Source organism: Drosophila biarmipes, chromosome 3L, assembly GCF_025231255.1.
Source record: "Drosophila biarmipes strain raj3 chromosome 3L, RU_DBia_V1.1, whole genome shotgun sequence".
Taxonomy (NCBI): domain Eukaryota; kingdom Metazoa; phylum Arthropoda; class Insecta; order Diptera; family Drosophilidae; genus Drosophila; species Drosophila biarmipes.
This window is the reverse complement of record NC_066613.1, coordinates 15,865,903-15,886,780: the sequence shown is the minus strand read 5'-3', so window position 1 is coordinate 15,886,780 and position 20,878 is coordinate 15,865,903. Positions and strand designations below refer to the sequence as shown.

General features: G+C 44.3%; 3 protein-coding genes across 3 annotated transcripts; 1 reads left to right on the top strand and 2 right to left on the bottom strand.

The window, feature by feature from the left end:
- Positions 1–461: 461 nt before the first annotated feature.
- Positions 462–14,140, bottom strand: LOC108035451 (uncharacterized). The gene is made up of 4 exons (XM_017111089.3): positions 13,585–14,140; positions 2,530–2,692; positions 2,339–2,460; positions 462–2,231 (listed from the first exon to the last, which is right to left on the bottom strand). The coding sequence occupies exons 1-4, from the start codon at positions 13,597–13,599 to the stop codon at positions 1,155–1,157; spliced, it is 1,377 nt and encodes a 458-aa protein (XP_016966578.1). The 5' UTR covers positions 13,600–14,140; the 3' UTR covers positions 462–1,154.
- LOC108035452 (protein dpy-30 homolog) lies at positions 12,844–13,604 on the top strand. The gene is made up of 2 exons (XM_017111090.3): positions 12,844–13,000; positions 13,181–13,604. Exon 2 carries the CDS (start codon positions 13,188–13,190, stop codon positions 13,485–13,487), a length of 300 nt encoding a protein of 99 aa, XP_016966579.1. The 5' UTR covers positions 12,844–13,000; positions 13,181–13,187; the 3' UTR covers positions 13,488–13,604.
- Positions 14,141–18,570: 4,430 nt separating the features above from the next.
- On the bottom strand, positions 18,571–20,661 carry LOC108035616 (microspherule protein 1). The gene is made up of 3 exons (XM_017111303.3): positions 20,304–20,661; positions 19,477–20,218; positions 18,571–19,417 (listed from the first exon to the last, which is right to left on the bottom strand). The coding sequence occupies exons 1-3, from the start codon at positions 20,579–20,581 to the stop codon at positions 18,683–18,685; spliced, it is 1,755 nt and encodes a 584-aa protein (XP_016966792.1). The 5' UTR covers positions 20,582–20,661; the 3' UTR covers positions 18,571–18,682.
- Positions 20,662–20,878: the final 217 nt, after the last annotated feature.

Below are 20,878 nucleotides of genomic sequence, written 5' to 3'. Positions count from 1 at the left end.
GCTTTAAAATAATATATTTTATTTATTATTATTTTATTTTATATATTATCGAATTCTTAAGCTTTCGTATCACTGTTGAAATGTAGGCAAGTCGGCGTCCTTCTCTGGGGCCGTGTAAATTTCTTTAGTTCCCTCTTTACTTTCCAAATAAAAGTGGACGTTAGGATGAACAAAATTATACTGGAGGTGTTTAAAATAAGCATGGGTCCAAAAAAATAAATCCGCGCAGACCACTTAGTAACTTCTGGGGATACACTATAAATAAATATTAGACAGGCCTAAAAGTTTTCCATACATGGAAACTAAGAACAGAGAACCATAATTGACAGAATCACTTAGTATTCTTAATTGAATTGTACAGTATTTAAAAATTTAAGCCATAAGGTTATCCAATGATAAAAATATTCAAGTGGCAAATGCAATATTATTATTCTATAACTTAAATAAAATGCAACATATCATATAATTTAAATACATTTTTATTATCTTCAAACTTCTTAACGATACACAAAATAATATTTCGAATTACTTGGCTAAAGTTTCCAGGCAACGGGTATTCATTCCTTTCAAATGAACAGCTATTGGCCAAAAAACGGTTGATCATAATTCTTGAATTACGCTAAGGGGCAAATGGGGAGTTTTAGGGGATGAGCAGAGGGCTGTATTTATTTACTTCTCGTTAATATGGCAAGATTAATACGTGAAACGATTTCTCCCCAATCACATGCACAATTTGGCTCTCGTGGGCGGCAGTGAGTGCCCCTAATAGACCTATGCTAAGCGCTAATTGCACATAGTTTCGAGTTATAAATTATGTTACATTTAAATGTGATTAAGCATTAAATTAATTAACACAGATGTCGTTTTCTTTGTGTGTGTGCGTGCAGCGAAGAAGGTGAAATAGTGGGTTCTTGAGAAGGGGAGGCTTTGAGCGTGGTTATATGTACAGGTTAATCGTAAGTGGGGACTTCCCCTGGTTGAGGTTCTACGGTTAGTTTTGGTGCCTCGTTGAGTGAGTCGGGAGTCGGGTTAAGTGCAGCACCTTCATCAGCATGGGTCGATTATCATGGAACACGGCGACTAACTTAAATCTTCAGATCATTTTCAGTAGTATCGCAATAAATCGACCCACACTAATCTCCAGGAAGGCTTCCCTATTCGTTGACCAGCTGCGCGGGACCCGGAGCATCGTAGGGCGCTCCATTGGCGCCCACATACTGGTTGTTATTCCGATGGACGAATCCCCTGCCAGGAGCTGCATTGTAGTAGACCACCCGCCGGATGCCGAAGGGATCCACGTAGCCAAAGCTGCCCGCTCGCTTTCCATCCGCCGGATTCGTTTCCTCCTCGTGATACTGCTTGGGCAGCACGTAGCGGAATCCATTGCGGGTCACGCCCACGCCATCGTACTCGGAGGCGGCCAAACCCTCCAGGTGATTACCCTGGACTGGCCTTGGGCGCAGGCGTCTTCGATGTGAGCTGGAAGGCAGGGGCGGGAGTAGAGCAGCCTCCAGGGAGTTGACCTCCAGTGGCGTCTGGGGCGGGGGATAGTAGCCGTATCCCGTGGCGGAGGATGCGGCAGGCGGAGCAAACTGGTAGGCAGGCGCAGCAAAGGGCTGCGGCGTGGAGTAGCCATACAAATCCGCGCCAGAAATGGGCGCTGGTGTACTCGAAGCGATGGCTATGGGCGAGGGAGTGGGACGCGGACGCAGGCGACGCCGGTGGGCACTCAGAGGAGGAAGCATGTCTAGCGAAGGCGGTCTGGCCGTTGTGGAGCTGATAACCGCACCAAACTGCCCGTGGCCAAAGGCTCGATCTGCCTCAGCATCGTACACATTGATGGCATTCAGTTCCAGGTCCTGGACAGGCTCAGCATTGGGATGGATGTCCACCAGCGGGTTGAGAGGCGTGGCTGGGAGCGGCGACAATAACTGATCTCTCGCCCGCGGCAACTCGTCCGGATAGTGATCGAATCCCAGCTGCGATTGCGGCTCAATCTTGGCAGCTTGCTCGGGCGGCAGGTAATTGAGCTTGCCCACGCCGGAGTCCTCGATGTCCAGAAGAGCTGGTGGTGGCGGAGGTGCCGCAGTCGTAGTGGATGTGGTGCTGGAGACATAGCCATAGTTGGGACGTTGATAGCTGCCAAGGCTGTTGGCCGAAGCTCCCGATGAGCCGCCATGCACCAGCACTCCCGATTGGGCAGGAGCCGCCTTCGTAGATTTGATGGCGTCCTAGGGGAAAAATTAAGAATCAACAAGAAGTAATTCAGTAAAAAGTTTAAAAAAAAATACAAAGAAATAAGCAGTAGTTTGTATATTATACATTATTATATTCTTACCTCAACTGCCCTGCCCAGACCCACGTAGATCGTCTTGGACTTGAGTATCCGGTATCCCTCCTTGTCGGCTATGTAGTCCTTCTGGCGCAGATAGCCAGCCGCATCGATCCAGGCTTCAGTGCCTGAAAAGATAGTAATTCGACAGGTTCAACGACCTCCGACACCAGGGAAATCACTCGTCGATCACTCACCTATGACGGTGCCATCCTGCAGCCGCTTCTCCTTGCGGAACTGTCCGCTGTCCGTTTGGAAGCGGAAGTACCTCTCCGGTCCCTCGTCCGTCTGGATGTGGTACTGATTTGGACTGGGAGTCTGGCTGCCAGAAACCACTGCTGCCAGGGCCACCAGAGCCAGCTGAAAGTAAAGTCTCGATGAGTGGTGAGCGGAGCTTCGAAAGTGGGGGCATGCCTCGAGGATCGGGTACGAGTATTTCAAACTAATCACATCCGCCGGCAGCTGCCCCAAACCAAAACAGGCAGTCGCCTTAATGGCCAGCGGCTTTCCGGTGGGGCAGCTTGGCTACAGAGAGGAAAATAGGTTTTATTTTATGGGTACGTACATTTCTGCGTACCTTTAGTAAATCGTGTGTTACTTATTTTTTAGTAAGCAATAACATTTCATTATTCCGCAAAATCGGTGTGCCTTTCCCCCCAAACATTTCTCACAGTGTGTGGCACGTTTCAGAGTCAAGGTGACACTGGCCAGTGAGGAATCAATGGCACGAGATGCGGCTGTGCAACATTTCATCAATCCGCGTGCGGAAATGCAGCATGTGAAAGTGTTTTTCACAGCCGCAGCACCAGTGGCAAGCAGCTGAATCGACGAAGACATCAGCCGCAACATCGTCGTAAACTCGAACCGGTTCACGTGGCGTATGCGTAATGCAGATGACTCGATTTGGCTTTGCTCGGGCTCGGCATCACTACCCAGTTTGTCCGCGCTCATGGTTAAGGTTGGAGCTCGCATAATAATACTTCTGGCAATTATTCTAATGCCTGAGCCACCCGCACGCTTAATCATTTGCGCTTCAATTACTTTCAGCATTCCGTCATAAATTTCCATTGCTTCGATGAAGGGGTTTTTTGTGGGGGTGGAGCAGCTCTGAGCCAAGTTAGCTGGCTAATTTCGGCTGCCGCTGATATTTTTATTTTAATTTCGTGCTCGTTTCGTTATTCGCCTGTTTTTTGTACATACGTCTTGGCTCGGCGCAATTTATGGCGCTTTAATTAATTGTTGTTGAGACACTTTTCGGAATAATCAAAATAATTGAACCGCAGAGAATGAACTTTCCTTACAGGGTCAACATTGTTGGGGGCCAGCTCATATGCAAAATATTCATATAATGTTATTGATTTATGGCTGACCTGTCACCTGACTAAACTTGGCTATTAATCTTATATTAAGGAGGTAGTTACATCAGCTCAAACATGTAAACCCTCCCACGTTTCACTTCCACAATGGTTTTTGGGGAATATTTAAGTTGCATTTAGTACACAAAATTATAACTTATTTATTTTATTGTGTGCAATTTGTGTTTTTTTTAACATGATACAAGTTTAATTTATTTTAAAATATCAGTGAAGTCATTAAAGGCATATTAATAGTCTGGTGTTAGGTAAGACTTTCTCAGACCAACTGCTAATTGAATTTCCACCCAAAGACCAATGACATAATGCGGCCACACATCTAATCCGTCACTTTTCCATCCCCTCCCCCGTAGGAAAAATATGACAGATTGCGTCCATTCGCAAGATATTCGCGTGTTCGAGTCGCAGTGGCCATAACCAAAATTATCTACAAGCTCCGTGCGAGCAGATGGAGATTTATTTGATCGGCTAACGCAACGAAATGAATTGCGAGCAAATTATTGCGACTGTTTCCGCTGTGTTTGGCCAAATCGAGAGTAAAAGTGGCCACCGTCTGGGGCCCCATCTCTCGATGAATGAAATTTTTCTGCCCCGATTTGGGAGCCCCAAGTTGCCAGTTAAACTGAACCGGTTGCCTGGTCGGCTGGACTCCGAAACCACTCTGCAACATATGCTGCATTGGCGGTTGCTGCCGCAAAGTCTTTGGTTACGTGAGAATCGCCCGAGATGACTCCCGACGAGGCGAACTCCTTTTGGGCGCGATGAAAAGTGGAAAATCACGTTTTCCTTGGCGCGCAATTTTGTTTACTTTATTGTCAGTCGCTAGTTGTTGTTGCTGCTGCTGCTGCCCGCCGAAATGGTAACAAAAAAATAAAAGAGTTTCTTTCCGTTGCGCAACCATCTCGGCCCCTCAGCCTCCTCATCCACCTTGGACCCCCCTTTTGTAACTTACGCAACCTAAAATTGCTCAGCTGACCCCAAAACCCGGGCTGAACAAAGAATTCTGCAAAATGCTAGAAACAAAGCAATCATAATTCCCCATTGTTGGCGACCTTCGCCTGATCACAGTTCACTTTTTAATTAAAACTCACTTCAATTACGATCGCAGTTCGCTCCAAATTTACCAGAGATGATAAATGAAGCGGGGAAAATTCCAATTTAGGGGTTTAGTTTTTTTTTTATTTGCCTGCATTCTGGGCACGAACAAAGAGCTAATGAAGCCCATAGCCTTTCAAATCGATCCCCATGTGGATCGTATTTGTTTTGGCTCAGTTGGCTTGGTTCCGATTTGGTGGTTTTAATTTTTTCTGGGAGTGTTTTTGCATACTCGCCGGGGAGTATGCATGTTGTGATGGATTTCCATGTGGCTATTTCCCCGTTTTCGATTTGATTATGCGGCTGACGGCTGCTTCCGCCATGGGTTGCCATGCATTTTGTGGCATGAAAACCCACAGAAATCGGCTGTGGAAAATCTAGTTCATCTCGCAGGCTAAAGCCAGGCTGCAGCAAAGTCCATAAATAATAAATAATCTTCAAGACAAGTAGTATGAATAATGTGGTGAGAAAACCCACAGAAATCGAAAGGGGAAAAACCAGCTGGATCCGAAAATATTTTCTTAGAGTTTCAGAGGAAAAACATTGATGATTCATATTTAGCAAACTATGTTTTCCCACTAATAATAATGATGAAAACAAATAACCAAAAATGGAAGATCCACCTCTAGCAAATAACAAAAGACTGAAGACACGAACTTGTGGACTAAGAGAACAGCAAAGATGATTCATTTTAACTGGGTCCCCCGCCATTACAAACATTTTGTTAAGATTTGTTACAAATAAATGACGAATAAAAACCAGCCAAATTTTTTAGCGGGAGTATAATCTAAAAAGGTACAAAAGACTTAAGACACGAACTTGTTGTTTGAGTCAATTAATTTTATGATTAGCCGTTAATTAAACAAAGATTAAAGTAATGGAGATAAGACTTCCGTTAAGCGGGGACTTTTATGATAATGTCTAAATTTTATTAAATAATTACAAATCACAAATTTTGTGGCAATGAGCTTTTTAAGCCCCTGGGACTCAGCTGCCAACCGAAGCAAATAATAATTTCTAATTGCTCAAATTCCACAAACACGGCAGCCGCGCAGCACATGAAACCCTATATTCAGCTAATGAAACATTTCATTAGGCACAATCAATTCCAAGAATGCGACCCGCCAACAGCAACCGGCGACTATTGAGTTACACTGAGAGCAGCCGAAAGATACTCGAGTGCCTGGCGGATAGAAAACACCCACTCGGATTATTAAAGAGGGGGGTTTCGAAGGGGAACTCTGACTGACAGCTCGCTGTCAGATTTCGAGCAGAGCCCGCAGATTTTTGGCGGTGGGAAGCAGCTGTCAAACAACAACAAGAGCAAAGATCTGCCGTACAAAATTGTATTAAATTTCATTAGTTGTTTGACTTTTCGTAACTTGCTAAAAATAAAAAAAAGCAAGGCAAACAAAAACTAACAGAGTAAAAGCACAAAAAAGCGTTTGCCTTTTTCGGTCAACGATTTTTTGGCTGCGGCATTTCCTGTTTGTCTTGGAGCTCCACCAAAAATAAAAGACAGTACGAAAACTATATAGGAACATTGTAAGCAGTTATACAATCCACTTAATGGTGTCTACGATCAGCAGCCGTGCCTTCGGGCCAGGCTCCAACTATGGCCAAGTCGATGGTGTGGGCTCCCAGAACCCGCCCCTGAATTGAGTTGCCAGTTCGAGCAAATGCGACCACGCAGCACAGGCTGCCTGTCTTGTTTGTCCCAGTCGAAAGCCACCTCGTCCGATCCACAGCACTAGCGATACTTGATTTACAGCCCCTAAGTAACCCAGTTTTACGCCGGACAGCTGCTGCCCGTTGCTAATCGCTATTTATAGAATTTACCAGCCAACTGCATTTGGAGAATTTGCAAATTGAATCAGATCTCGCTTTGCCGGGGTGATGACAATATTCATAAATCTGATGGAGGTGGAAAAATCTTATTAGTATTATTATGAGTATATCATTCTGTTTCAAGAGGAGTGATAATTTATATAGTGATATTTCAAAGAATGACATTACACATAAATTTTAAATATAATGGAAGATCCATTTTTTTATCATTCACTGCAATCACAAAATCAACACTGTATTTTATTTAAACATATTTGAAGTTAAGTTATATAATATTAATAATTGAGATCAATCTATAAATTACAATAAATGTTCAGAAATTATTAAAGAAATAAAAACATCTAGGTTACATTCATAATATTACACAAGTTTTCTGAATTATAATCAATTATATTTTTTCACTATTTTATTTATTTAATATTCCCATTTAAAATGATTGAGACAACACTTTATTAAGTTCTTTGCATAACCTGCCCCCATCTTAACCAGCTCTAACCGCAGCTTGCATTGCAATTCATTGCATCATTTTCATTTCCAAGCGGCTGCTCTCCATATTTGTGGCACTCGGGTGTGATAACTCGATTATTCGAGTGAGTGTTGCGTGAATGGGTGTTGTAATATTCGCAGTGGATGTGACGCGCGCGAGCCCCAATAGTCACGCATAGAACTAAGCAGAACGGAACTCAATAAAACACCAGAACTGAATTGATAATTAAGCCATAATCATGCAATTGACATGCATTGGGCGACTGTCAAAACAAATGCTCATCAGCGAGAGCCATAAACAATTATTGAGGCATATGCACATGGTTTATGCATGCCGCCAAGGTCATCCAGAAGCGACGAACGTGGGCGGACCATTCGGGGGCAGAGCTATGAACTCAACGAACAAAAATTATAATAAATTACAGCTGGCAAGCGAAGCGGCGCCAAAAGGTTTCCACCGGGCGACACTTCCGACACTTTTCACTTTTGTCGAGTTGACACAATTATTAAAGTTGCATAATGGGCTGCACAGTTGCATAACCAGAATGGCAGCCTGTCTAAACCAGTTGATTTTAATTTAGTTTTATGTTTAGTTCAGCTCTGAAAAGCACCCACAATTCATTTAGAACTCTCCGTATTTGGAAAGCTGTAACAAGCCGTAAAAAATTAGAATTTATGTGTTCGACACTTTTTCTTTTTACGGATTTTACATGGTGTCGCCTCTGAAAAACTGTTCTAGGTATCGTATTTAACATATTGAAGTGCTGGCTCACTTATTTATTATTTTGTACAACGGATTTATGTTTCCTTTACTGGGACTTGAACTAACACTTTTAATAGATAATGAGAACGAGACAAGAAAATAAGGTTTTTATTATAATCCTTAGAAGGAGATGCATTCAGGCACAAGTAAAAATTAAGATTATATATTTTTCTAAGACTAATTTAAAAAGAAATCAATAATGTATGTATGTACAAATTTTCTAGCCTAGTTTCCGCCTAATTTCCTTACATAAAAGCATAAAATCATTGATTTTATAAAGTAAATTAAATTCTATATAATTAATTTTATCTACAGAATATAAAAAAACAACCTATAAATGATCAGAATCTGAGATGGCTAGGTTACCCAATAAATCAGTTGCACAACAAGAACCCCAGCCAGACGGCGACTATTCTGGGCGTCTGCGGATCTTCCGATTCTCTGATTTTCCGGCTCGGCTGCGCCCAATTTGCCGAGGCGTGAAAGAGTGGAACCAAGCGGGGTTTCTGTGCGCCGATCGGCGTTGGGTAATGCCCCATGATGAAGGTCGACATCTGGTGGCGGCGGGAGTCGAAAGAGAGGAAAAGTGTGGCCCGCTAACCAAGTGGAAAATCCACCTGATGTGGCACCAAACGGCGCCGACGCCAACTGTTGATTCATCCAGCCATCTCGGCGAGTTCGTGTCTTAAGTCTTTTGTTTTTTGCGCCGATTTCTTGTGTTTCTGAGCGACGCGCTTCGTCGCCAAAAATGTTTCCGCAATTTGGCACTGCACTTGGCACTTGGCAGCTGTGGGAGCTCCTCCTTGGCTGCTCCAATTGGCCAGCTGATGGGCAAGCTGGCCATCTCCGCCCCAGAAATAGTGGCCAAAAAACCGAACCTCCGGCCGACACTCGGCCCCAAAAGAGAGTGAAAGCTGCACGAGCACACTGCTGGCGAACCGCATTAAGTTTCAGCTCAGCTGCCACTTCGATACGACTTCGAGACTTCTTCGACTTCTTCGACTTCGACATGGGCCAATGCAGGCGGTGTTGTTCACTGCTCGCTCGTGTTTTAATTTCGTGTTGTATAAAGTGTTGTTTTTGCCCCGCGCCGCCCCCAATTTTCATTGTCAGCGTGCGGGCATGCAACTTCTTCTGCGGCGACTCCCCCCTTGGAAATGCTAAGGCGTATTTCATAATTGCGCCTGAGCTGGGCCTCCGAAAAGCTAAAAGCTATAAGCTGGGAGCCAGAGCCCGATGCACATATCAAGCGAAATTAATCATAGTAATTGCCGGCGCTGAATTCGACTCTGTTTTGCGCGCTGCGTGTAAATGAACTCCGGCGGAGAGTGTGGGCCCGAGCGCTGTGGGAAAAGCCGCATTTTTTGGCAGCCGCATGGCCCTGCTCGGGCGCCATCTGTGTCAGCGGTATATGCAAAAATGCCAGCTATGTGTGATAATTGTGGTGTTTTACTTTCGAACTGAGGCACTTGGAAAAATGTATAGAGGGGACTGGGCACAAGCATGATGTCCCTGTTTGGGCGCCATCTACATAAATTCCAATGCAATTTATAGTTTCAAGATGGCTTTCTTGATGGCTTGGAAACCTAAAAGGTATCTTATAAATGTAAAATAAAATATAATTATTTTTACACTGGTTAAAAACCACATTTTAATAAAAACCGGCTAGTTTAAAGACCATTTTCCGCTGTGTGAAATTGCCATTGCCACTGGGTTGGAAAATCTGGAAAAAGGGCCAGGCCAGCCGGCTGACTTTGGCATACTTTCGATGCCAAGCGGATTGATTAGCATCTCCGGCCCCTCAGCAGCTCCCTCATCTGGCATTCAACTGGTGTCCCATGCGTGGGACTCACTTTTGCTGTGCGCTGGGTAGTACCGCCGCATATATTTCTTATTCTCCCCGATAAACTGGCGACAGTTCTTGTGTGGGCAATAGTGTCTCTGTGTCTCTGTGCCTCTGGTTGCCAGCGTGGTTGCCTCGTTTGCACTCTAACAACTGCAAGCTGTCAGATACCAGTTATGCCCAGTCAGAAATTCGGGGCGGGACAGACAGAAGTGTGACAAGGAAATGGAATTTCAAAGAGGCAAAGGATTCCAGGCCAACACCCCAGGGCAATTTGAATAAAACCTACAAGTTTTTGCGGGAATTCATAGGCTAAAACTAAATATTGACTAAAATTATAGGGGTAAGTTCTCAGCTATACGTAAGTATTCTTTAGCTGCAATCTCATGGGTGACCTAATGGATTAATTGCCGGCGAGTCTCACCCAGAACATCTTCCCACATCACTCACTTCAGAGGTGACCCGCCACTTATGGCTGTGACCGCATTTGGCTCCGCTTCCCATTCGACTGCAAAACAGCAGCTGTTGCTAATTTGCTAAGAAGGCTATTAAAAAAACATTGCAAATTCTCCGGCGTGTGAACCATCGTCAAATACTATATATATATAGAATATAAGATGTAGTTGAGTGGCCAGGTAGATTAGCCACCTTCCTTTTGGGCCCAACAAAGGGAATTGGGTCAGGCGGTGGGATAGAAAGATATCTCGATGTGTCGGCGGAATGTGGCCAAAAAAGTGTAAAAGTTCCAGCATCATCGATCGTCTGTGGCCAAAACAGTTTATGGCCAAATAATTTATGCGTGAAATGCAGAAAAACAAAATGCGAATTAGCCGCCGGCAGGGGCGGGTTCCATTTGAAATGATATTTAATAATGGGTAATTGTGAAACGGAAAACATGAGAAACCCGAATCGCCCGCCCATATATCAATCCATCTGGGAGGGACTTGCATAATTATCGTAGGGCAACTAATCAGTTTCGGAGTCTGGTATTTCTTTTTTTTGGCTCTCAAAGCGAAGAAAAGTGCGAGGCAAAATGGCAAAGACAATTTGAATTCATTTCTGTCACTCTGTTTTTTCAGAGCTGGCTATCTCCCTCAAGGTCGCATAAATAATAAAAGTAAAATGTGGCAAGTGATTCCATCGCGCTAATTAATTCAGTTGCGCTAATTTCGCCCTGGTCTGTTTTTGTTTTCATTGCGAGTGCCCTAGAATGGGGTGAGATATATTTATGGGCATATTTTTAACAACAGGGATTGGGCATTTCGGCCTTATAAAAAGTTGGTTATATTTGTCATAAAAATATTCATTATACTGACGAATTTTTACTTTGTTTTGGGGATATACAGAACAATAGCATAATTTGTTTCGTATAATAATTTGCTTTATTATAAATACTAAAAAATATTTTAAAATAAATTAATAAATATAACCATACCTGAGGTAATATATTTATCAAGATCAAAAAATGAGTTTTAAGGTATTACTTTAAGGTATTCCCCTCTTCGATTCCCATTTTCCTTAGAAATGCTCTGTTTTTTGAGGTCTTTGTTTTCTGTTTTGGTTGTTTGATGCCTCACCAACTGATTTGCATATACTTGGCTCCCTCTCTTTCCGTCCCCAATCTCCCCTCTCTTTCTTCGCTAGAGATTTGCGCAATTGTGGGCTGCAGTTGGGTTTTTACTCCCAGCTGGTTTGTTTTGATTTGTGGGCCCTTTCCGTAGTTCCCTTCAAAACCCACCAGATGTGAGGCCCACGTGCTGCTGCCCACTTAAAGCAGATACAAAGATACAAGTGAGTATTCAGCTGCAAAGCCCTTAATCATCGCCGTCATCATAATCATCTCATCATCATCTTCACAAGATGCCAGTGACCTTTGGCGGGCTCTTCATTTCTCTAGCTCCCCGTCGCTGATCAATATCTGGGGGAAGCCGCCGTGTAATGCACGACTTTTGTCGAAACTCCGAATGATTGAGGCCTCCGAGAACGGTTAGGGCATCTAGCGTTACCCCCGTCAATTTTACCCTCCGATTTGTATTTGCCTTCTGACCGCTTCTATTCGTATTCAAATTTCTGGCAAAATTATCTCGAATATGGGTCAAAAACTACAGGTTTCTCGCTTCTCGCAGCGAAATATGTGTTAATCACTTCCCATGAATTATTCAATAAATTTCGTATTAAAAAAAAACAGCGACAGATCCATGCGGGGAGGTGCGCGGGAGATGCTGTGTGATTTACAGGGGGCAATTAAGAAAAGTGTTGCCAAACATAAGCAAACAATTTAGCAGGCGATTCTACACTGATTTTACGACTCTTAGAACACGTTTACACGGCTGCCAATCGTCGTAGAGGGGCTCCGACTGGATTATGAAGCCCCACCGATCAAGGGTTACCGGCTGGTTGGTTTTTTGTTTTGAAATCAAATTTAGCGACAAGCTTGCAAGGGGGGCCATAAATTTATGGGCATTGCACTTGGTCCCCTTCTGCTTCTCCAACTGCTTAATTAGTCGGGGGTTACTTGGTAGCCCCACTTAGGGGATAATTGCCGTGGATAATTCCCCGAGTTTGGCTAGTCCGTAAAATAAGACGAACGAAGCTCTTAAAACCTGGTCGCTTCACATAAATTTCGGGTCGAGGTCAGGCGGTTATCTATGGGAGTATGGATGGATTTACGACCCCACAAAGGGTGATTGAAATTCAACCGAAAGCCGGCTACAATGTGATGGGAAAACTCTGGGTGACATCATCGAAAGCAGTTAGCACAATATAAGGCGGGGACAACAAAAACTGTGTTCTTTGGTTTCCTAAGCTACACTTTCTTTATCCATAACCATTTCTTAAGTAGAATGAATATTCTATTAATCTAGCCATTCGGTTTAATTATTACAACTTTAAAGATTTTTAATATAGCTCGTTTTTATGACAACTTGACTTCAAGTTGCAATTTATTGTAATAACACGTTCTTAAAAATTCAGAAAACGTACTTTCTAAATATTTTAAAATTATTTCAAAAATTATAAAAAGATTTTTTAATTATTTTTGTGTTTTTTTTTATATATTTTCTAGTTTTACAAGCTGCAATACAAATGTAACTTATTCCATTTTGTGACATTTTTGTCGCTTAGCAGGCCAAGCCTTCAATTTCAGTAGTTTGTCGGAACAAGTCCTATGGGCCCATCATTCTATTTGGAAGATTCCAAGCAGTTGGAGCTCAGTTTATTTGAAAAATATAAAAAAATCTATATATTTTATAAATTTAACTGTAAGTAAAGTTTGAAAAAAGATCTTAGAAATCAAGGGTACAAAGTAAAATTAAAAAAAAATTTAAGATATAATATTCTTTGTGTTTTCTAATTAATCGAAAATCTAACAGCTACCTGACGTTTTGAAAACCCTTTACTCAATTTTAAGAATTTAAGGCTCTAACTGATGCATTCCGCAGACCCGCAATGCCAATGTCCCAGGGGGATGGCAGCTTCCACGCCAGTGGGGACCTGACCAAGAACGACTCGAACTCGCAGCAGTCGGCGGATGGGGCGCCCAGTGCCTTTGCCGCCTGCCAGAAGCCCCGTCCGGATGCCAACTCGCTGCCGGTGCGCCAGTACCTCGACCAGACGGTGGCCCCCATCCTGCTCCACGGACTGCAGGCCCTGGCCCGGGATCGACCCAGTGACCCGGTCAGCTACCTGGCCACCTATCTGCTGAAGAACAAGAACCGCTGCGACGAGGTCAACATGGACGAAGCCTAGTCACCCGTATTTTATTTATGCCGATTTTCATTCCACACCGTCTTAAGTCTTGTGCACAACTTATCGCTGATTAAAGGCTGGCTTGGAGCTAACTTACCAGCCACGATTTCATGGTGATCCTCCGGTGCTTTCGAATATTTCTCCCGATTTAATTTGCAATTTACTTGCCGTTGGCTTTTCACGGCTCTTTACACACGCACAAGATTTTTCCGAATTATCTTTTTCTCAGCTCTGGCCAATTTTGGCTATCTTCATTATTGGCAATCAGTTCCAGCTCCAGCTGCTGGGCTTGTGTATCTTTTAAATATTTATTATTCAAACACTTCCGATTGCAGCCCACGCTCGTTGCAATGTGCGATCGTTTTTTGTTTTCGGTTTGGGCCAGGTTTTCGCCTTTCAAACTCGCGCTCTCGTGTGTGTCTGGTCGACTGGCTGGCTCGTTTGCCACTAAATTCGCAGCGAGCTTAGTTGACGGTTTAAAAACTTCAAATTCGAAACCGCTTCGGTTCAAAAGCGAGCGCCAAAGCTTCGGCTCCGGGTTCGTCGTATTTTTCTGCTGCCAGTTCTGCTTGGTCCAATTTAATCTACTTTGGGGGGCTCTCCTCGAGTAAGCCGATTTCACAGGCCCACCCGCACTTGTCACGCGCCAAAATCGAACTCCTATGCCTCACATGTACTGCGAATACCTGCCATTGCATAGCATAATTAAATCTAATTGCCAGGCAGTCGAGTCTAAAGATCGCACAGTGCATCTCTGGCTCTACCACTAAGTGGGTGATAAATACCCCAGGTGCTAGGCCGCTCGTTTTCGAAAGGGTTTGCGCTCGGCCTTGGCATGTTGTGTCTTGAAGTGCGAAGCGGGTTCAACTCAAAGTGGAGTTAGATAACTTCACGTCTCGACAGTTTTCGATCAGTTCAAAATGTATTAAAATACCCCAAGCAATTTTTATCGAGACAAATAAACACATCTAAAAATAATACATCAAATCTCCAGGCAATTCGCCATTTGAGTCAGCGGTTTTAGCTGGAAAAGCAAATATTTGATAGGCAAGGGAGAAAGGCCAAGTGCACGGCTTTTGATACCCTTCGCTGAAGGGAGAGGCATTATTTCATTAAAGCCGGAAGAGAAGGGGTCTGGATTCCGGCCCCTATATCAATGATTCATTTCGGGCTTACCCACCTAATTAGCGCGCCTTAGATCACTTACCTTAGGGCAATAGCTTGGAAATAAAAGCACGACTATTAACCTTTTTTGAAAATATTTACTCACCTAAGAATACTTATTTTAAAAATTTGAAAATTATTTTACCGATTTTTAAACCTATAAAAAACCTATAAAAATGATTATTTATCCTTTTGTTTTAATATAAGTAAGCTTATGTTTATTATAAGTTGTTAAAAGAGTCCAGACGGAATTTAAAACTTTTAATTCCGCCCATTTAAATTGTCCCATTATTTTTACATATTTATTTTTTATTTAATAGTAAAAAAGTTATAACAAGCTTTCCTAAGCAGTTACGAATAAATGACGGCGTAAATAATCTTCAACAAAGAGATTGCTTTGGATTGTAGAACCATTCCCCTGCCCTAGGTATACAGCTCTCAAATAGGGTATGCAGCCATATTCATAATCCATTAGAAGCCAAGAAACCAAAACAACAAGCCCAGAAACAAAACAACAAGCCCGGCCGGCCCACACGGATAATAAAAGTCCGGCATATGATTTCTGGTCGGGTATCTGTATCTACAGCCGTCTGTATCTGTATCTGTATCTCTGCGCTCGCCTTGTGGCTCGAATTAATTAAAAAATCAAAGTCGTTGTAATTATTTGTCTCGCCTGCAAAAAGTGTCTGGCACTCGATGGTATCTGGTATGGCATATGAGCCGCAACAACGGCTCTCGAGATCTTAAGACCCGAAAGTGGAGTTGCAAATTGAACTAGCTTTTTTTGGCGCCACGGCTGCCATTGTTGTTGCTGGATATCAAGTGCGTGGGCGACGCGGAGTCGCTTTGCGTCTAATGGAGCACCGAGCTCCAAGGCCTCCAAGTCAATTTTTCTGACAGTCCGACGATCATACCAACTGGGCCTATGGCTATATAGCCGATGCAGCTGACGTCACACGGCATGAAATCACTTTTGAAATCTAGGGGATAGGGATAAATCAGCGAGCATTCCATGAATAATCATAGACCAGCGTACGAACGCTGTGGATACAATATATTTGCCAGCTAGTTCAATAAACAAAGCCACACGGCGATTCAATTACCAATGCAGCTCACAGCGTCTGGACTTTGACTTTGACGACCCACTGTGCGTATGAGCGACGCGGAACAAAACTATCTTGAGTTCGAGCTCGGTTTGGGGGTTTTTGGATTATTTATGCGTTACATGCCAAAACACAAAGCGAAATTTGAATATCCCACATGACGCATTCGCTTGACATGCGTGTCTGCGGCAAATGTCGCTCCAAACAGAAGCAGCCACGCCCCCTTCGCCCGCGAATTAGGTACAGGAAGAAATATGTTTAATTTGTGGTTACCTAATATCATTTTTATGACAAAATTTGTATTATTATTTACAGAAATAGAAGCGGAAACTAAGGGGAATAGAAATAATATGGGTAGTAAACTGTGGAATTCCAAAAAGTAACCTTTGTTGTTACTATACTATATTTAAAATCTATACTGGTTGCTTTGAAGTCTTAGAAACAAAATTAATTTATAAAAAATGAATGACTAAGACTAAGACTTTCTAGAAACCAATTTAAAATACAATCTTATAAAATGTAGATACGTAAATGTAGATAGTAAAAATATAAAAAAATAATTAATTAACTATTTAATTTACCATAATATTATTTTCAGTGCAGCGCCTACTCTCCGAGCCATTGACAATTGAAATGAAATTGATTGAAATGCGATTAGCAAAATGAAAATCAAACTGCAGCTACAACAATAATGTCTAATGCTACAAATGTTGTGTTTTTTGAATTGAATTGAATAATCACACAACACATATGGCAGGTGCTGTAAAAAAGGGGGGAAATGATTTTGGCATATTCCGATTCGGCAAACTGCTCAGTAGGCTATTTTTATAGCCTCGACTTCGATTGTTTTTGGCCATTTTCCTGCGGAGTCACGAAATATCGGGTGCTGTGACAATTTTATTTGTTTACTTTATATAATGCAGTGCGATAATCAAGGCATTATGTCAGCCCAACTGGGCCAAGCCGGGCTCAGGTGTTGATTTTTTATACCACCATTTAAATCATATGGCCAAGATCTGTGGCTGAGCTATGATCTCAGACCGTGAAAGTTCTTAGCCTTTGGTTCAAGACCCCCACGCAAAGCCGGCAACAAATGGAGTGGACCACGGTGCTCCACTTTGGACACCTTGGAGTGCGCTCCAAAAGAACAGCATGACCTACGCTAATAGGGAATCGGGAAGGGAGAGATCTCGCGAAATTTCAAACTAATTTTAGCAGTTGCGACATCGCCAAAATATCGGAATATCGATCCAGCAGCAACAACAAAAGTTCGCTGAACTGCACAAAAGATACAAACTATAATAAGACAAAGCCGGGCTTCATTAGCCCCGGCATCAGCACCATCTTACTACTATACCATCATACCATACCATCGCGCCATCATCATCGAAGAAAGCAGCAGCCGAAGATTGGTCGGCGGACAAAAAAATGCACACAAATCAACGTTAGATTTTGGAATTCCACCGGGAACAAAGCGAAGAAAGATGGAGAGTTTGGGGCGATGCGAGAACGAAAGACCATCGAAATTCCCGGTACGACCAGGCCGAGGTAAATTGACTTTTTATAGACAGTGACAACAATTAATTATATTTTAATATGCTGCGCAGCTTGGCTTATTAGTTTATAGTATCAACAATACAAATTAAAGAGCCCCTCCATCCTTCATTCTCCGAACCCGAACCCAAATCCAAGCCCGAACTCGACCTCGAAGAAAGGCCGCCGCAGAAAGTCATCGAACTTTCTCCGTGCTCTTTCGCCGACTAATTTCTATATTAGGTGTCATGGTCCCCGGCTGTCGGTGGCTCAATTAATTACCCCAACAGCTGCGATCATTTATTACTTAGTCGGGGTAGTCAATCTCCGGCGATCTGCTATCTGTTACAATTTGTAAATGCGAAAAGCCATGGAGCCAGTGGAGCTCCCAAGGCGCAAGGTCGAAAAAATTTGCCGAACACAATCGCAGAGATCAGCGGCAAAATTGCCGTGACAAGTGAACCTCTCAGAGTTGGGAACCCAGACCTCCGAGACTCCAGAAGAAAGAACGGATCCCCGACCCGAGAGTTATACAATCGCGTGAGTCTTCTCAGAGCTGCGAATCTTTGTTGCTCAATTCAGCCTTTGTAAACGTCGTCGTCGTCGGTGACATGCGAACAGAATGCTTATGGATAGAATGGTTAGATGGATGGACCTGTGGATGGTGTGTGAGTGGTGCCCCCTTGGCAGCCACTTTCCAGCGGCTGAGCTGTAATTAATAGCAGCTTACGGGTTAGTCGCAAATTAGCCGCATGACACAGCGCCAGCAGGGGCGTAGGAGTCTGGAGACAGAGCCGAGACGGTTTCTGGTGGGCAGATCTGACCCCATCCGGGAGAGCTCTCGAGCTCTTTTGCCACTTCCACTCGATTTTACAATGGATGATGGAAAAAGCCGCCAGCAGCTTCCGTTCGATCGGAGGCGTTGCGGTTGTCGAGTTTGCAGAGTGGGCGCTTAGCACTCTAAATTACTTGGATACATTAAGTTTGATTGAAGCCATAAATATGCTAATAAAAGCCATTCAATCGTATTAAAACTAAATCTATTATGCTAAGGAAGTAGTTCTTACAATTTGAATATTCATTAGAACCTAATTCAATGTTAAAATGTCTAAAAAAGAAGGTGTGCACAATCCAACATCAATAGATCTTAGAAGGGTGCAATAAATCAGCTTTGTATGTTGTAAATGATTCTTCAAAGAAACCATTAAGATAACAAATATATGTAAAACTACACATCCACGTTAAAAACTAAATTAAAGTGAAAACATCGACACTTTGAAACATTTATGGGGTATACATATTGTCCATATGCTGTTTATTTCAGAATTATCTTCTTGCTGTTCACTAAGTACTAGAATACACTTAAGACTCGCATCCAGCTCGCTCCAAGCGCAGCTAGTTGAGGGGATTCGATGTCTTGGCGCTCTCCTGGCGGATGGCGTTTATCAACTCGTAGTTGACCAAGAAGGTGAAGCGCAGCCCCGAGATTTCCACCGTGCAGTTGTGGGCCAGCCGGGCTTTGTTTGCCGACAGCAAGGGAGTGCCGTCTATAAAGATGGCCCTCTTGCCCTCGTTGGCGATAAAGAAGTCGCCATTGCTGCGCAATTTGATCGTTCCCTGGCGGCGCGAAATCTTCGCAGCCGGCCCTTCGAGTCCCAGGTCTACATCCACCACACAGTCCTTGGCATCGCGGCCGAAAGTGATCTCCTTGGAGCGCATAAGGTAGCGCACATGGCGGCCGCACAGACAGGCCAGCGTCTGGTTGTCGAACTCGGAGGCAGCCGTTGGGCTAAGCACGGAGTCAACTAGAACGCCCCAGCGCGATAGCTCGTTCTCCAGCAGGCGTATATCACGTTTGTTGCGACGATCTGCAAGGGCTCTCTCTATCTCCAGAGCCTCGTCACGCGGTTCGTTCAAGTCATGCTCGAAGATCTGATCCTCTGCATCCGAGAAGCTGATTGGCTGCTGATCCGCGCCGTAAAGAGGCTTCACAGTCTGATCCGGCAGCAGGCTGTACTGCTTGAGGAGCAGCCAATGGTTGTGCAGGGACTTGGCAGTGCGTGCGCAATAGAAAATGGAGGCATTTTTGTCCAGCAGCTCCTGGAACTGTTCCACTTTGGGTTGCTCCGACTACGGATTAAAATCAACATAAGTAATGGAACGACTTTGAACCTACAGCTCCCACTTACGCTCTTAATGGTTCCCAGTAGATCCTCCTCCTGCACGCTGTACAGAGCCTTGCGCTGAACGGACTCCACCAGCTCGGGATGCAGGTTTCTCATGGCGGACACGGCAATCCGGGACACCGCCGGCTCGTAGAGCAAGGCATACCAACGCTGCTGGAGTTCCTGCAGGGTAAACTTGCACGAGAACTTCACGCCGCGATGGATAATCCTCAGATCGTTGGTCTGCTGGATGCCGATGATCAGGGCCAGGTCATCGATGGGCTTCCAGCGTCCCAGATCCTTGGTGGCCATCTGGCCCATGGGACGGCCGTTCCGGCGCTGCGATTTCTTGCTGGCCGGACGCACTGGACGCGAGCGCCGTTCGCTGGTCGTCGGGCGCTCCATCGCCGGTGGCTTGGGATGAGCTGCGGTGGATGCAACAACGGGGGCTGGAGCAGGAAGCGGAGTGGCCAGGGGAGCCGGCGTGGCTGGCGTGGCCAGGGGCAGTGACGCTGGGGTGCTGGGTGTCCCGGGTAGCAGCGAATCCACGGAGGCCGGCGTCTGTGGCGTTTCCGGCGTCGAAATGGGTATGTTTAGAGGTGCTAGCGTGGTGTGCGGCACTCCCACCAAAGCGGGATAGTTTTGGGATGTGGTTCGGGGTCTGCTGCTGCGATTGGCGTCCGTTCCGCCGCGATTTGTGGGCACTGCAATGTTGTACTCGACTATTTCGTCATCGAAACGCTTCCGTTTAATCGTCCGCGAGGAACTTTTCGAGGGGTGCAAGAGGGTTAATGATTGTCAAGCACAGTTTAATGTCAGTTTTGACAGCTGTCATCGTTCGTCTCTCTCACCTTCTTCGCTTTTGATCGTTCTGCAGTTCTATCGGCAGATTTTGAATCGGAGGATTTCGTTGTGGTGTCGAAATTACAGCTGGAATGCTAGCTGTACTTCCCACAGTTGTGGTTGTTGTTGTGGCTGCTATCGTCGGTGTGGTTGTTGTTGCTGGCGACACGCCTACTTGGATTAGTGTGCTCGCAGCTGGCGCGGGGTTGCCGGGCACTGCGGGGGGATTGGGGGCGGTGACGGGCGCTGCACTGCTGCCGCTCACGGTGATCCTGTTTACCTCCATTGCTCGGGCGGGCTGTTTACGGGCTAAAACCTAATTTTTTCGCGACGCACAACACACACAGTGTGACCGCAGCAGCAGGAAAAAGTGTACGGGAGCGCGGAGTTGCCAGATGGTTGAAATTAAGTCGCACTGAGAGAAACATTTTTGTTTTACCTAACAGTAGGAATAATATTAATTTTAATGTGTTACATTTGTTACTTAAACAACAATGTTATTATTGTATCACAGCAGATTTTCATTTAGTCACGTTTATATGGTATTCCCCTTCAAACACTTCTTCGGTGCTCTTCGGTACTA